Source organism: Nanorana parkeri, unplaced genomic scaffold (genome assembly GCF_000935625.1).
Source record: "Nanorana parkeri isolate BGI_ZX_2015 unplaced genomic scaffold, ASM93562v1 scaffold540, whole genome shotgun sequence".
Taxonomy (NCBI): Eukaryota; Metazoa; Chordata; class Amphibia; order Anura; family Dicroglossidae; genus Nanorana; species Nanorana parkeri.
Window position 1 is genome coordinate 113,903 of NW_017306808.1, and position 16,711 is coordinate 130,613.

General features: G+C 40.2%; 1 protein-coding gene across 1 annotated transcript in view; it reads left to right on the forward strand.

Annotated features, from left to right (window-relative positions):
- The window catches only part of DTX1 (deltex E3 ubiquitin ligase 1), a 68,626-nt gene that overhangs the window by 4,082 nt on the left and 47,833 nt on the right, over window positions 1-16,711 (forward strand). The window contains exon 2 of the mRNA XM_018561744.1: window positions 13,621-14,311. Coding sequence (XP_018417246.1) covers window positions 13,621-14,311 — 691 coding nt within the window. The remainder of the gene's footprint in view (window positions 1-13,620; window positions 14,312-16,711) is intronic.

The window sequence follows — 16,711 nt, forward strand, 5'->3', positions numbered from 1 at the left end:
CAGAGATGATTTGAGGATCTACAGCCGAGTGATACACAAATAAGATACATTTTTGTTACTAGTTAAGGTAATTGAATGTATTTTTAAGATTTAACTCCTGAATTTAGATTCGCTTTCAGCCAGCATTCCTTTGCAGTTCTATCCTCCCTCACCGCCGGTACTCAAATATCATGTATCAGCTGATGTCAGACACATGTGACAGTGTTCAGACTTAGTCATTGGCTGCTAGACCTGACCAATGTTACATGGGAGGATGTTATATACTCCCCCATACAAAGAAACAATAAGTATTGTCTCTGGCGACGACAAAGGAAGGAGTGGCGAGGAAATGTTGTGCAAATACTTTGTCACTTTGCCCTAAATGGGTTAGGTGACAGTGTCTCCCTTAGGACCCAATTTCCAGCATAGATCTGTACATACTTGAGAATGGAGTATAATGCTCTGAAACACTACGAATCTGCAGGACTTTTTAACTTAAAGTATAATTAAAGTCAGTCTAAACAAATGCCAAATCCAGTACAATCAAAACATAAACAAAAAATTCCTTCAACTTCCTGATTGAGCCAAATCCTCCTTCATTTGTGTCTCACACGCTTCCCTCTCAGATACTGCAGCTCACAGTGGGTTTCAGCAACAGAGGCAGTGCTGTCAATCCAGGAAACAGTGAGCAGGACTAGGTGTGGTCAGGTTGTGATTGACAATATAGAGGCTTGTCAATCAGCAGTAGCAATGCTAATAGCCACATCCCCTGCAACATTTCTTCAACCCACTGTAGTGCAAGCAGGAACAGAAGAGAATAGCAATTCTGCTCTGTATAACAGTGCAGCATTGTTGCCACACCATCACAGGAAGGAGCATTAGGTGGACCTCACTGACAGGATCAATAGGTATTTGTAACTTTGCAGGGATACTTAAAAAAAACAACCTATAAATGCAGTTACTATTTTTTTTGAATGGGAAGCCATAGTTCTACCTCAGGCCTCTGTCTTAAAGGGAATGATTTAAAAAAAATATATAGTGCCAGTCTGAAGGTTGATATATGTAGGAGGGTTACTGATTGCCATCAGGTTGAGGCAGAGCACAATTTTTAGACAATAAGCTCAAAATGTCAGCTGCTTGCTCTCAAAGAGGGCACATTTGTTCATATATCCTCACCACGGGGCATCAAGTAGGAATATTATTATAGAGAGTTTTGGCAGGGAAGAGGTTAAGCATTTGGTTATGTAACCAACACTGGAGGGAGCCTGGAGCAGTGTTTTTTCGAGTTAAAGTATTTCTGCCCTTATTTTACCCTTTATTAATCCATTCATGCAAGGCTGTTAGCTTTAAATAAATAATTAAGTGTACGTTAGAGAGAATGTGGGCCCTATAATAATAATAATACTACCATGGGGACCGATTGTATAGGGCTTCTGCTTTGCTGCATATCAAATGGCATGCCATTTACACAATACAGACCAACTATTCTAAAAGCACCAATTTTAAATAATCATGCCATGTCATATAGGCTTTTACTGTATACCAATCCTAATGTCCTCGACTATTCGGGATCATATTAGATAGATCTCAGAGGAAGCTTCATACGAGGTTTTAAGAGAAAACAATAAAAGGGAAAATATATGAAAGCCCCATTCTTTCCTAATAGCCGGATGGATTTTGAGTGACATTTTCTTATTTTCCTAATGCATTTCCTAATGCATGTTTGGGTTTCAAATTCAGAAAATGTGCACATGCCCTGTTTTTTAGTCTCTCGATAAATAGATGAAATGCGGTAAGCCTCTGTGTTTCTGCAGTGTGTAAATATATTTTTTGCATCTCTATCAGCAGCCACATTAAATTGTTGTCCCCTTTTTCTGCTACGCTGGCTGGTTCGGTATGCTGAGTTTATTAATAATAATAAAATATTAAGAGTCACCCTCCTGGCTGTTCCGTTTCTATATAGTATGCTACACAATAAAACAGGGCTATTGCAATACAGATTTTGTGAAAATAAATGATTTGCTAAGGTACAATTACAATGCATTTCCTATTCAAAGTATCATATGGATCATATGTCTGGACCACAGTAATCCAGCTGTAGCTTTTTACAATACGAGATTATACCTGATTGGGGCACTTGCTATGTAAGAACATAAGTTTAATGGGGCTATTGGGTGATGGAGTTATTGCTGTGAGAATACATTTTATCATTTTCATTTTATAGTTATCACCATTATAATTTTATAATTAAAGCAATGTAGCTATGTCAGACATCCCAACCTGCAAAACCTTATTACAGGGAGGTGCCCTTCTAATTTCAGGGAGGTACCTTCTCTGTTTTTTTCATTTTGACAGCGGCCGTTGGCCACCGTCACAATAAAAAAAAAACCTAAATAGCAGGGTAATGAATAGCTAGGCTGCTATTGGTCATTTCAAATTGCAATAGCCAATAGAAGTTTTTCAAGTTTTTGCTTTTAAAAATGCGCGTTTCTCCCAGCATAAAGATGTCTATGGGACCGAAACATCCGCCTAAAAATAGCGCCTGCATCTTTTTGCGCGACAGGCATTTTCCTATGTATGATGCAACACTAAGATGTGAACAGTCACCACTGACCAGCATGGAAATGTGTGTTTTGCGTGTTTTCGTGCGACTAGATCCCCGTGGAAAAACACTCAGGTGTAAACCAGGCCTTAAACATTGCAAGGCAGGGCAGTGAAATAATCAGCTTTATGAGTGCTACCTATTACTTATCTTCTCCCTGATATTCATACAGTCCTAATTTTTGAAAATGTTCCAATTTTGGGGTGAAGAAAGTTAAAACTCAACTCACATGTCCACAAAGTGGAGATATGTCTACAGAATGTTCTAAAGTCTTTAATTATATCTAGACACAGCTGCATTCCATAGACAAACCTGTTCCCACATAACAACAAGCAAAATATGAACATTTGTGTAATGTTCATTCACAGCAGACTATAGCAGTACCTTAACTTAAGTCATAAATAGCATGAGAAAGGTGCACGTGGGTTGGGTAATTCATTGAACATTTCAAAAACGTCTCCAGCATTCAATTCAGTTACCCAGAAAATAGAAATGTAAACTGTATTTGCAGTAAAAGTAGAGGGTTTTGTTTCATGCGTTTGTAAATAGCACACCAAGGCAGCGCTGCAGAATGTGGTCTCTACTCTAATGTTGGCAAGCACCCAAACTGAGAGATATATAGCCATGATTAAATTGACTGCAGACCCTTGGAAGTCCAGCACCACACAGTCCAGACTTGCCCAAGACACATTAAGCCCCCGGGTATATGGCTGCTCCAAGCACAATGATCCAATAAATGGCACCTGCTCAAATCAATTTATTGTTGATAATGTGTTTAGATGAAGCATCTTGAGGAATGCTGAATTAAGCTTTACTTGCTTAGAAGAATGTTACATCTAAATACAGCATTGTACAGGAAACAAAACATATATAGGATAACTTCCTGTGTATCATAGATATGCATGCATATAGAGAACTAACATTGCACTATAACGCCATCTACAGCTCAAAAGACAAATTATCACTATATGCTGGTGCATTTCCAACACCCCTTCTCAACAGCATATGTGTTGCTATATGAGGTTTAGCTTCTCTCGAAGGAAACTGTGAAGATCCTTTGGCAATGGCTTGGTGAGCGCAACTGTAGTCATTTATTCTGATAAAACCAGTGTCCAGGTTTTATTTTCTTCAAGTGATTTTATTTCTTCTTTTGCTGCCTTTCTGTATTGATTGGCTTTGCGTTTTTGGGAATTTTTCGATGTCGTCCCATGATGTTGGTTCGAGTTATGCTATTTGTCTTAGCAGTATATGACAGCTTGCAGAGTGGTATTCCCTTTATTACCCGAGTGGATCTTCTAATTTCAGGTTGTTTAGCGGAATTTAATATGGAACTTGACTTATCCATTGTGAGTTCCACCTCTTGTTCTGACTCCTGTGAGGCTTCACTTTGCTCAGTTTCCTTTGCTGGTTCACTGTGCGAATCCACTTCACAACTCCCCAGGATCATTGGTGGTGATGGGTTTTCATCAAAATAAACGCTGAGGCTTACTGTCACTTTGTCAGTCTTGGGGTGGAGGATTCTAAATCCCTTAATTTGTTCACTATAGCCCATCAAAATACCTTCAATGGCTGTGTTCTCTTACTTGGATCGCTTCTCCTTTGGAATATAGGCGTAAGCTTTACATCCAAACACTCTGGTGTGCCCTAGGCTAGGCTTAGATCCATGCCACATTTCAAATGTGGTTCTTTCAATGGCTTTTGATGGAAGTCTGTTCTGTAGGTATGTTGCAGTCATGACTGTTTCTCCTCAGTACTTCTGAGGTTGGTGTCTGACAGCATACATCTGGCCATTTCTATAAGAGTGCAATTTTTCTGTTCTGCTACACCATTTTGTTCAGCAGTGTATGGTGAGGTGGTCTGGTGTACTATACCTTGTTTCTTCAGATATGATTCCACTTCCTTACTGATGTATTCCCCTCCGTTGGCGGTAGGGATGCACTGATACCGATACTAGTATCGGTATCGGTAGGTATGTATAAATTCTGGTTTCCATGGGAATTTGTTGCTGGACATGGCTACAAACTCTTGAAGTTTTTCTGATGTTTCATTCTTGTGCTTCATCAGATAAGTTGTTGTGTACCTGGAATAATCAATGAAAGTCAGTAGATATCTGTTCCCACTTGATGTGGGAGTTTTCAGTGGTCTGCACACGTCGCTGTGTATGAGCTCCATGGGGTGCGTGGTCTTTCTTTGAGTGGTCTGTGAAAATAGGGTACGTGTGGCCTTTGCTTTTATACAGCATTTACATGTCATGAACATTTGGCAGGGCAGTACGGTTATATCTTCTGATAAGCCTCTCTTTATAATATCTTTATATGGCTTCTGGGTCTCAGTGCCCTAGTCATCGGTGCCATAGATGGATACATTTGTTGTGTGGATTATGAGTGGCTACCTTGACTTGTTCCTCTGCAGTTATGAGTCTGTATAGGTCTTCATCTAGTTTTTGTGAGGATTTGCTTGTTGTTTCGAATTGTACATTCATCACCTCGAAAATTGAACTGTGAGACCATTATTATTATTAGCTTTTGGTAATGAAAATTAACCCGAGCCACACTCGGGAATACCGCCAAGGAGGTTAAGGGCTTTCTCATTTTCTTCATTGTCCATATTTTCATTCCTTCTGACATATTTATTGATTAATATTCTAATGTTATTTCCTGCTCAGGTCTGGTTCCTAGAGAGTTAATAAGAGCAATGTATGACTCTGAAAGGCTGCATAGCAGTAATGCCACCTCGTGATTATCTTTAATTTCCTCTCCAATTGCATGTAGTTGTTCTACAATTTCCAGCATTGCATTCACATGTTCACACATTTCCTGGCCTTTTTCTAGCCTCATCCTATATAGCTTGCAAAGCAGATATAGTTTACTGTTTAGGTTTGAACGCTCATGCTATTTCTGTAATGCAGTCCACATACCTTTAGCTGTATTTTCTTTTCTTATGTGGATGAGCTGGTCATCTTCCACTAGCAGACTTATAATTGTTTTTGCTTGCCTGTTCTTCTTGTCCCATTCCTCCACAGGTCCATTACTGGGTCTGTCTGTAGTCAATACATGGCACAAGTCATCTTTGCTTAGCAGCATTTTAAGCTTGATCTTCTGTAGCTGGTAGTCGCTATTGATGAGCGTTGTGATTGCAAACTTCATATCTGAACAGCTTGCCATCTTAGTAGCTTGGATGCAGCACTTGTTGACTATCAGTGTTCTGTTTAGTGTCTGAGCCCATAACCTGTTGGTAAGGTGTTTAGATGAAGTACTGAGATGTCTAGGAATGCTGAATTAAGTTTTACTTGCTTAGAAGAATATTACATCTGAATATAGCATTGTGAAGGAAATCATAGATAAACATGCATATAGAGAACTAGCATTGCACTACAGCACCATCTACAGCTCAAAAGACAAATTATCAGTATATGCTGGTGCATTTCCAACACCTTCCCAACAGCATATGTGTTGCTATATGAGGTTTATCTTCTCTCAAAGGAAACTGTGAAGATCCTTTGTCAATGGCTTGGTGAGCGCAACTGTAGTCATTTATTCTGATGAGCAATATTGCAGGTCGATAATAGCTTGCTCTTGAGTGTCCCTTAGCAGATAACACTTCACATTGATGTGCTTGGTTCTAGGGTTGACTCTTTCTGATTTTGCCAGCTTTATACATCCCTGGTGCAACAGTTGTTTGCTTTCAGCTAGACTAACTTATGGTTCCTTCTCCATATTGGAAGATGTAACCACTTATGGATGAATTGTGGTCTGTGCAGTCTCCGGGCCAATCTGCATCCATGTATCCAACTGGTTTTGGATTTGACTCTGCTGGCAGTTGTAGCGTCATCCGAATTGTTCCTTTTAAGTATTGTATTACCCTCTTTACTGCGTTCCAGTCGCGCTGACAGGGTGCTGCAACTTTTCTAGATAGTATGCCCACTGCTGCCGCTATGTCTGGTCTTGTCACAGTGGCAATATATAGTAGCTTTCCGATTGCTTTGTGGTACATGTCATGTTGGGTGGCAAGTTTTCTGTTTCGTTGATCTTTTGGTATCCTGATTCCATAGGTGTTTGTAATTCCTTTGCATCTTGCATGTGGAATTGTTCCAAAATTTCTGCAATTTTCTGACTTTGGTTGAGAAGATAGCTTCCATCTTCTTCTACTCTCTCTATTTGAATTCCCAGATAGTGAATGATGTTCCCTAGCTCTTTAATTTCAAAGTTTCGTTTTAGTTTGTGAACTATTTGACTACAGTCCCCTTCTTGTTCAAAACAGGTTATAATGTCATCAACATAAATTAGGATGTATATTCATCTGTATTCTTGATTCCTGGAATAAAGACAGGGATCTGCTTTGCTTCTTGTGAATCCCTCTTTCGTGAGTATTCCATTCACTTTCTCATTCTACATTCTTCCAGATTGCTCTTGTGGAGTTTACACACGAGGCTGTGTCCTTGCTCAAACCCTGGAGGTTGCTCCATGTAAAGATCTCCTTAATGTCTTCATATAGGAAAACTGTTTTAATGTCTAGATGTTACAATTGCATGCCATTCCTGGCTGGCATGTTAAGGAGTGTTCTGATGGTGGAGTGTTTTACGACAGGAGCGAATGTTTAATCGTAGTCACTATTTTTTCCACAGTACAGTACACGTGTGGTAATGCGCTACAATGCATGTGCAGTGCTTTGGTGCATTGAGGTGTCATCTAAATTGATGGGCACCACAACACCAATGTGTGCATGGCCCGGTGTCTTGTCCTGCAGTAACACACCCTATAACATGCACATTACCTTAACACAACGCAACACAAGCCTAAAAGTAAACAATGCCCAACTGGCCTTCCTCATCATTATGTGTCCAACCAATGTTAATTATAGTGGCCCATCAAATGTTCTTGAAAGCTGTGGGTTACGGCACTCATAGCACTTGCTTATAGTCATTGGGAATTGCTTTGACTTATTACATTTGAATGGATTTTAAATCAGGATAATCAGAAAAAACTGATCTGTGTGTATGAATGTAGCTTTATATGTGTATGATTACAGCTTTACATGTGTAAATTGGGTACTTGATGTTTGTCATACACTGAAGAGCCCTGTCCAGATTGTATTAGGCAGGTATAGTGTCCCCAGATCTCCATATCTCCTCATCAGGGGGGGGCAAGGGAGAATGGGGAGACAGGATTTGTGTCAGACTGGCTTACCTAATCCTTTCATTTTACATTGAACACATCACACTGCCTAAATGATATCCATAGTGATAAAATATTTACTCTTCACTTCAGAAGCCTTTTCCAGTTTTGCATACGTGGGATTTGTAAGTCAAATTCATCATTGATCATGCAATTATGTCAGGGTGGTTATGGCAAGGGAATGCAGTGCATCATGGACAACACTCTGTAATACAATACAGCTATAGCTAGACCACAAAGCCACTTCTCCTGCCCAGGGACTCTTTAAACAGATTGGCCTTTAGGGACAGATTCAGCTCATACACAGCACACACACTTCCCAAAAGGATTATTAATTATCTGCTTCTTGTTGTGACCGCAGACCTGCAGACTCAGACTCAGAGGAGAGGTGTAATTTGTGCCAACAGATGGTGAAAATATGCAGCATCTATATGCCTGCCTCTATCTATCTATCTATCTATCTATCTATCTATCTATCTATCTATCTATCTGTCTGTCTATCTGTCTAGCTGTCTATTTGTCTTATATCTATCTATCTATCTATCTATCTATCTATCTATCTACCTATCTATTTGTCTTCTATCTATCTATCTATCTATCTATCTATCTATCTATCTATCTATCTACAGGTGAAACTCGAATAATTAGAATATCGTGCAAAGTTCATTTATTTCACTAATGCAACTTAAAAGGTGAAACTAATATATGAGATAGTTCAAGCCGTGATTTGTCATAATTGTGATGATTATGGCTTACAGCTCATGAAAACCCCAAGAACCCCAAATCCACAATCTCAAAAAATGAGAATATTACATGCAATCAATAAAACAAGGATTGTACATAGAACAATATCGGACCTCTGAAAAGTACAAGCATGCATATGTACTCAGTACTTGGTTTGGGCCCCTTTTGCAGCAATTACTGAAATTACTTTTGCACGATATTCTAATTATTCGAGTTTCACCTGTATCTATCTATCTATCTATCTATCTATCTATCTATCTATCTATCTATCTATCTATCTATCTATCTATCTTATCTGTCTGTCTATGCACAATCCTGTGGATGACTACTTATCATAGCATTTCATACCATTCTTAAAGGCATACTCCACCTTAAAAAAAAATACATAAAGGCACACACAATATTAAAGGAAAAAATGTGAATATATTAATTTTTTTGCATTGAAAACTGCAAAGTGGATTGTGGGTGCAATGCACAGGCTCATGCATTAGGGATTCCTGCTGCAGGAAAACACAAGTTCCTGATGCAGGAATCCCTAATTGCACCTAAACTTACAGATATGAATGGGGCCTTATTGTGTGTGTATTGGTGTCTGTAGTACCATACCGGATATAGTTACATTTTATTTTGAAGTATAAAATTTGGCAAGCGGCCCCCATGAGAGAAAAAAATGTGTTGAGTGGCCCCCGGGTGATTTGAGTTTGAAACCCATGCTTTAAATACAGCAGTAAATACCGTATAGCAGCAGGGGGACCAGCAAAACATGTCTTTGTAATACTTTGGAATTTGACTGACTTGTTTAGCAAGGTTTGATTATAATCAAAACAACAATAAGAATATCGGCTGGGGGTTATGTGCAATCTTACACAAACATCACATGTGTAAACAGTGCATTGGCAGCTACTTACTCCTGAAGGACAACGGGTTATGATAGTCTGACCAGTTTGGAACTTTACAATACTTGTATTTTATCTGTTTAACTAATAAAGATTTATTTTCATCATATCTGTGTCTAAGGCCATACACCGCCTGGGGCACAGCTCCTGTGTCTACATAGAGTTATATGAGCTGCCCACTTCCCAAGCTCCAAGTGCATAACAAAGTGGCCCTACACGATGTACGGGGCAACACGCCTGTGTGAATGAGGCCTTAATGTGCCCAAACACAGGGAAGACATCAAAAGATCCTTGTACATTCTCCTTATTACCCAACATGTCCATCTACTCTTCAGTGTGTGGCTATGAGATGGTAATTGTTAGTGTCTGGTCACTTGCACAAAGGTGAATAGAAGAGTGGATAAAAGAGTGGAGTGGATACAAAATGTGGATAGAAGAGAATAGAAGAGTGGATAAAAATTGTTAACCATCTTCCTTGCCACTCTTATTCCAGTCATACAAAGAGCTTGGAATTGTAAACCTACATACACTATATTGCCAAAAGTATTGGGACACCTGTTTTTACACGCACATGAACTTTAATGGCATCCCAGTCTTTGTCCGAGGGGTTCAATATTGAGTTGGCCCACCCTTTGCAGCTATAACAGCTTCAACTCCTCTGGGAAGGCTGTCCACAAAGTTTAGGAGTGTGTCTATGGTAATGTTTGACCATTCTTCCAGAAGCGCATTTGTGAGGTCAGGTACTGATGTTGGACGAAAAGGCCTGGCTCGCAGTCTCCGCACTAATTCGTCCCAAAGGTGTTCTATCAGGTTGAGGTCAGGACTCTGTGCAGGCCAGTCAAGTTCCTCCACCCCAAACTTGCTCATCCATGTCTTTATGGACCTTGCTTTGTGCACTGGGGTGCAGTCATGTTGGAACAGGAAGGGGCCATCCCTCAAACTGTTCCCCCAAAGTCAGGAGCATGAAATTGTCCAAAATGTCTTGGTATGCTGATGCCTTAAGAGTTCCCTTCACTGGAACTAAGAGGCCAAGCCCAACCCCTGAAAAACAACCCCACACCATAATCCCCCTCTACCAAACTTTACACTTGGTACAATGCAGTCAGGCAAGTACCGTTCTCCTGGCAAACGCCAAACCCAGACAAGTCCATCAGATTGCCAGACAGAGAAGCGTGGTTCGTTATTCCAGAGAACACGTCTCCACTTCTTTAGAGTCCAGTGGCAATGTGCTTTACACCACTGCATCCGATGCTTTGCTTCGCACTTGGTGCTGTAAGGCTTGGATGCAGCTGCTCGACCATGGAAACCCATTCCATGAAGCTCTCTATGCACTGTTGTTGTGCCAATCTGAAGGCCACACGAAGTTTGGAGGTCTTTAGCTATTGACTCTGCAGACAGTTGGCGACTTCTGCTGACCCCGCTCTGTCATTTTATGTGGCCTACCACTTCGTGGCTGAGTTGATGTTGTTCCCAGTTGTTTCCACTTTGTTTTAATACCACTAACAGTTGACCGTGGAATATTTAGATACAAATGGCACTACCCAGTGTATTAGCCCAGGTGATCTCACCCCAAATAATTCATTTGTTAAAAAAGGGGGTTCTCCAGCGCGTTTTGCTTGTAAGCTTCCTCAGGGAGTTTTATTCCCGGCAAGAATCTAGTTATGAATAGATAATTCATTGTTTAGCAGTATGTCCATCAATAAACCATATTTTATAAATCTCTTTATTTTGTTCAACCGAACATATTTGCTCTTTGACATAGCTTAATTATGCAGCCACTCACCCCAATCTTCGGGATAATCCAAGAACCTACTTCCAGGAAGGCAGGATAATAATCCAGCCCTCCCCAGAGTTTTCATGCAGCGGAGCTGTTCTTGTTGAAAATTGTTAATGTGATATACATATATACCTATATGCACCTACACACCCTGAACTGGGGGTTCTGAGGGGAGCCATTCATGTAGTGGAGCCATATAGGCATCTGGAAGTGTCCGGGCAAGCTGATTCCCTGATCTATAGATCGATTTGTCATTTGACAGTGTGTATCCGTCTCTATGGAGATTCGTTGGGAGGGGGTGGAACCAGGGGCACTGAGCTCCATTGGACCTCCCATATGTTGCTTAGCAACAGACCAACGCTGGAAGTATCACAGGGACTCGGGTCATTCTGGCTGCACCTGGGTGCCACCCCCCCAGTGATGTCACACGCCGCTCAGGCGTGGACTAATTAATTGGGGGGTGAATGCCCATATAAGGACGGGGGAGTCAAACATGAAGGGAGAGTCAGAGGACACACATGGAGATAGATTCAAGACAGGACTGGTAAAAGAGACAAAGAGGAATCAACATTCATAAACTGAAAAGGTAACTTTGACACTCTATAAAAGATTGATTTTATGGGTAACAAATGGAGGGATTAATGTGAAACACACTTGCAGTGGTTGAATGTAATGATTAATATCACACAGTTGTAGTGGAATTTATAAATTTAGAAAGTGGCTGCATAATTAAGCTATGTCAAAGAGGAAATATGTTCGGTTGAACAAAATACAGAGATTTATAAAATATTGTTTATTGATGGAAATACTGCTAAACAATGAATTATCTATTCATAACCAGATTCTTGCCGGGAATAAAACTCCCTGAGGAAGCTTACAAGCAAAACGCATTGGAGGAATTGGAGCAGTTCATTACTGCACATGAAATATGTGAAAAATTAGATGTATAATATGAAAGACAATATGTAAATATATGAGTTGTGAGAATTAGGCAAGAATCAGGAACTGAGAATCATGCTTATCTATTGGAATGTTTTTAACTTTGTCATATAAATATTTTAATGAATTGTAATAAATTTATATCAAATCGATTACCATCTGACGCCTCTTTAAAACCCCACTACAACCTAGGTTGTGAACCCCCTTTTTTTTATACGTGACATATTTAGTAGCAAGGAAATTTCACGGAACACCTGAATCCAATAGTTTGGAGGGGTGTCCCAATACTTTTGGCAATATAGTGTATTGTATTGTATTGTAGATAAATTCCCCTCTGTGTGTTCAAGTGGACGCACATAGCTCGGCTCAGATCCCGGTGCGTGCACGCACTGGTGTCTCCTTCGAAACCTGCTTGGTAAAGGAGGCACCCACAAACAGGAGGGGAGGGAAGCGATTCGAGACCAGAAACAAATGAATGAACAGGAGCAGTTTTAAACAAAAAAAGTAAGCCTATTAAGTGTGGACCTCCTGTACTGAGTTAAAAAAAACACAAAAACTGCAAGTAAAGAGAAATACATCTTCTCCACATGGACTACAGAATGCCTCCCCCATATGTTAAGGAGAGGAGGATAGGATGTGGTGGTCTGTAATCCAGTTTAAGAGAAATGGGCAGTGCTGACAACACTGCTTGGGATTTCTGCTTGATGTGGCTTCTCTGTGGCTATTTCAGCCCTTATCAATGTAATTTAAAGGGATGGGGGGGGGGCGCAAAACTATCACCTTGCCTAGGGCCAAATTCTACCATCTCTACTCCAAGATATAGATGATGCACCCTTTGCATCAGAATTAAAACAAAAAATGCAGCAATGCTGCAGGACTCAGTTTTAAGGTTAGAGGACTAAATCAGCAGAAATGGATTTGGCAGCCAATGTTTTATTTGTCATCTATTGTAGTTCTGAGACAGTATCCTACAGATTGCCATTAACTGTATGCGCTACTGCAGCCATGGTGCAATGTCACAGTGTCATGCTGGTAAGGACTTGCTTATCATGTACTTGTCCTCAGTGGATTACTTCTTTTTTGATCGTTGATACTTACCAAGTCAAATGGATCTCTGAAAAAGACCCTGTCCCACTGTGATGGCTGATATTAAATGGCTTATTTATACAGTGGTCAATGTGGATTTCACCATATATTCACTGGTAGTGAATATATCACTGTCAAATTAAAATACCTGCACCTGGAAGAGTCAACTGCAGTGAATGTTTGGTGAATGTCAAATTCACTGCTTTATAAACATGCTTTCATAAATTCAGTCTTTGTTGTGATGGGCTTTTCAAAAAGGCTACAAGAGTCAGATGTATACTAAATTTGTTTTTGCACAATTTAATAGATCGAAGTAACAATATCTTATTTTGTTTCACATGCAGTTGTTAGAATGGTGGAATATTTTATTCATTAAGTTGTGTGGATCTTTTGAATAACTTTTATTTCTTCTTTTCTTGCCAGGTACTGTTCGCCCAGTAAGGCGCAGTTTCTTTGAGCCATCATCTGCCCCTGGCAAGGGGATAGTATGGGAATGGGAGAATGATGCAGGATCCTGGACTCCTTATGATACAGAAATCTGCATTGCCATCCAGAATGCTTATGAGAAACACCACCCTTGGCTGGATCTCACCACTCTTGGCTTCTGTTATTTAGTGCATTTCCAAAGCATGTGTCAAGTCAACCGTCAGACTCATCGGAAGCGGCGGCTTAGAAGGCGCATGGATTTGGCATATCCCCTTACTATGGGATCTATACCCAAGTCTCAGTCATGGCCAGTTGGATCTGGCTCTGGGTTACCCTGCTCCTGTCCGCAGTGTCTCTTAGTAAACAGTACTAGAGCTGCCTCCAATGCTATCCTAGCCTCCCAGAAGATTAAGGTTACCTCTGGACCCCCACCCAACTTGCCACCTCCACCACCCCCTCCCATACACCCCCCTGGGATAAGGCAAAGCAATACATACAGTGGTGGAGGTGCCGGATGGGGCAGAACAGGGGAAGGTGGCCGTCCTGCAGGAGGAATCCGAAATAGCTCAGGATTTTCCCGAAGTCAGAGTGTACCAGGGTCAGCCCCATACCCAGGACAAAACAACCTGAACAGACCGGGAGTCCAGAGAACAAGTGGGACAAGTAGCAGAGCTTCAATTCCTCCAGGGTGAGTCAAATCAATAGAAGTATATTTTTTATTAGTGAGAAGCCTGCTAATGCCAAACAAATCTTTGGTTTGTAGAGTGGAATATTTGGTTTGGTAGTTTTACATTGTAATGTGGACTAAAAATCTATGTAAACATGTGCATTCCCTTAGGTGGCTCCACAACAGAGTTAAAAATGTAACAGATTATGCAGAAACATCTTACATTGTTACTATACATGTAAAATATGGGATCAGAGCTCTGTCGCAGCCTATACAGACTTCTGCCTTCCAGATTCATCTCAGAAGGTTCATCCAGATTTTTCTCAATTTAGCTTCACAGGAAGCAATATTTCATAAAACCTGCATCCCCTGGGTGATCCCTCATCCAGTTTTTTCATTTATTTATCCTTGTAACCGCTGTCACTTAAAACTAGAAAAAGTCCAAAATAGTAAGTTATCACCAGAACAGTAATAGAGGGGAAATCTTCCAAAGGGGACACTTGTTCCAGTGACAACTAAGAGGGTATTTAGTTTGCTCCTTGTGGACAACACGCAGCATTTTTGTGGCTGAGTGGTGTCAGCCCTGCCGAGTTTTTTTTTTTGCTATTCTACTCAAACCCACGTCTATCCTATTATTTACAACATAAAGACTAATCTATCTGTAGTCCCAAGATAATAAGTAGGACTAGTTAATTTAACTCCTTGATATACCAGGGGAAGTGAGTACAAGACAAGACAGCTGTGAATTTCTGACATTATTACCAGGTATTTTGTTTGCCCTTGTTGAACAGATATATCAAAACGCTTTCAATGGTATTTTTAACAATCCAAATGAGAGCAAATAAGAGAAGTTCGTTGTTAGGGTTTACATATACTTAAAGCAGACCTTGACTCCAAAAACTGACTATTCACCCACTGCAATCCTCCCCTCTGCTACTTAAAAAGCCCATTATTTATTTATTTATTTATTTGTTGATTACATGTTATTTTTTTACTCTGGTCCACCCTCTGCCTCTATTCTTGCCTAGGCAAGAATGATGCGCCCCTTCTAAAGCCTTTTGGAATATCTTCATGCTATATCCAAAGGGGTTGTAGGAACAGGGACACACAGTGGCCCAAAGGCGGGACTGGCAGCCCATCATCGGGGAAGGGCTGCAAGAACCTGTAAGACAGTCAGTTCCTAATGATGTCAGAAAGAAAGATGGTGGACCTGGCTGGTATAGCAGGGGATCGCAGCACGGCAACACCAGTTTCGATCGACAGGTGAGTATGCTTTTTGAAGCTAACCCTACAAAACCGGTAAGATTGGAGGACAAAGTACAGGGGGCTAAAACTCCTCATTAATGAAAGAAGAAATAACAAGCCTGAAGGCCAAATAGGGCATTTGTTTTCAAGTAGACTTGCGAATAATTAATCTTGTGTCTATTGAAAGGTTCTGTAGAAAAGGGGTCACCTACATTAGAATGAAATATTAGTCACTTGTATACTATATGAAACAAATGACAAAATAAAGAAAGGCAGCCAGTCCAGATGGTAAACATCCAAGGGTATTGAAAGGCAATGGAGGACATTTATGAATAGCGCTGCTAAGTGACAGGTAAAGGTAACATGATGCATTCTACAGAATTAATGCGGGCACCACATATTGGTTTATTGGCTAATATTTAAAAAAACAAACCATGGCCATTGTTGAGAATGGGGTCTCATACTTAAAATCTTTATTGTTCTTGTTGTAGTGCTGTAGGGGTGCATTGTTTATCATTTTCACACTAGAAATACTGCACTGTTGGGAAGATGTCAAATGAAAAATGAGAGGCTGACAATGTAACTATGAGCAGGAAAACTCAATGAGATTCTACATTAGCTGCATTATTTACAATCTGCTCACCTTTTTTTTTCCATACAGAATTAAGCAGGCTCACAAAAGTAAAATGTCTCCATGTTTTATTAAATAATAGCACCTGCTTATTGGACATTATAAGGGAGTGGTTGTCAGCTTACAAGATATAGGGACCCCAACTGCAGCCCCTGACATCACCAAAGGGTGATGCCACACTATACAGTGTTCTGGTCTGGAATCTGGACATGTGCTCATCTATTTTCCCCACTAGGGGGATACAAGCCTTAGTTAGCAATGGCATGATCTAAATATTCAGTTAATTTCATTATTCAATGTCTTTTTTTTATATGATAAAATTTATCATATAAAAAATAAAAGACATTAAATAAAGAAATAACTATGTAGATATTGCTAACTAAGGCTTGTATCCCCCTAGTAGGGAAAATAGATGAGCACATGTCCAGACTCCAGACCAGAACACTGTATAGTGTGGCACAGCTATATCCAATTCTGCATAGCTGGCTTTATATTATAAAAAAATTTAATAATAATATAAAGCCAGTTATACAGAATTGGATATA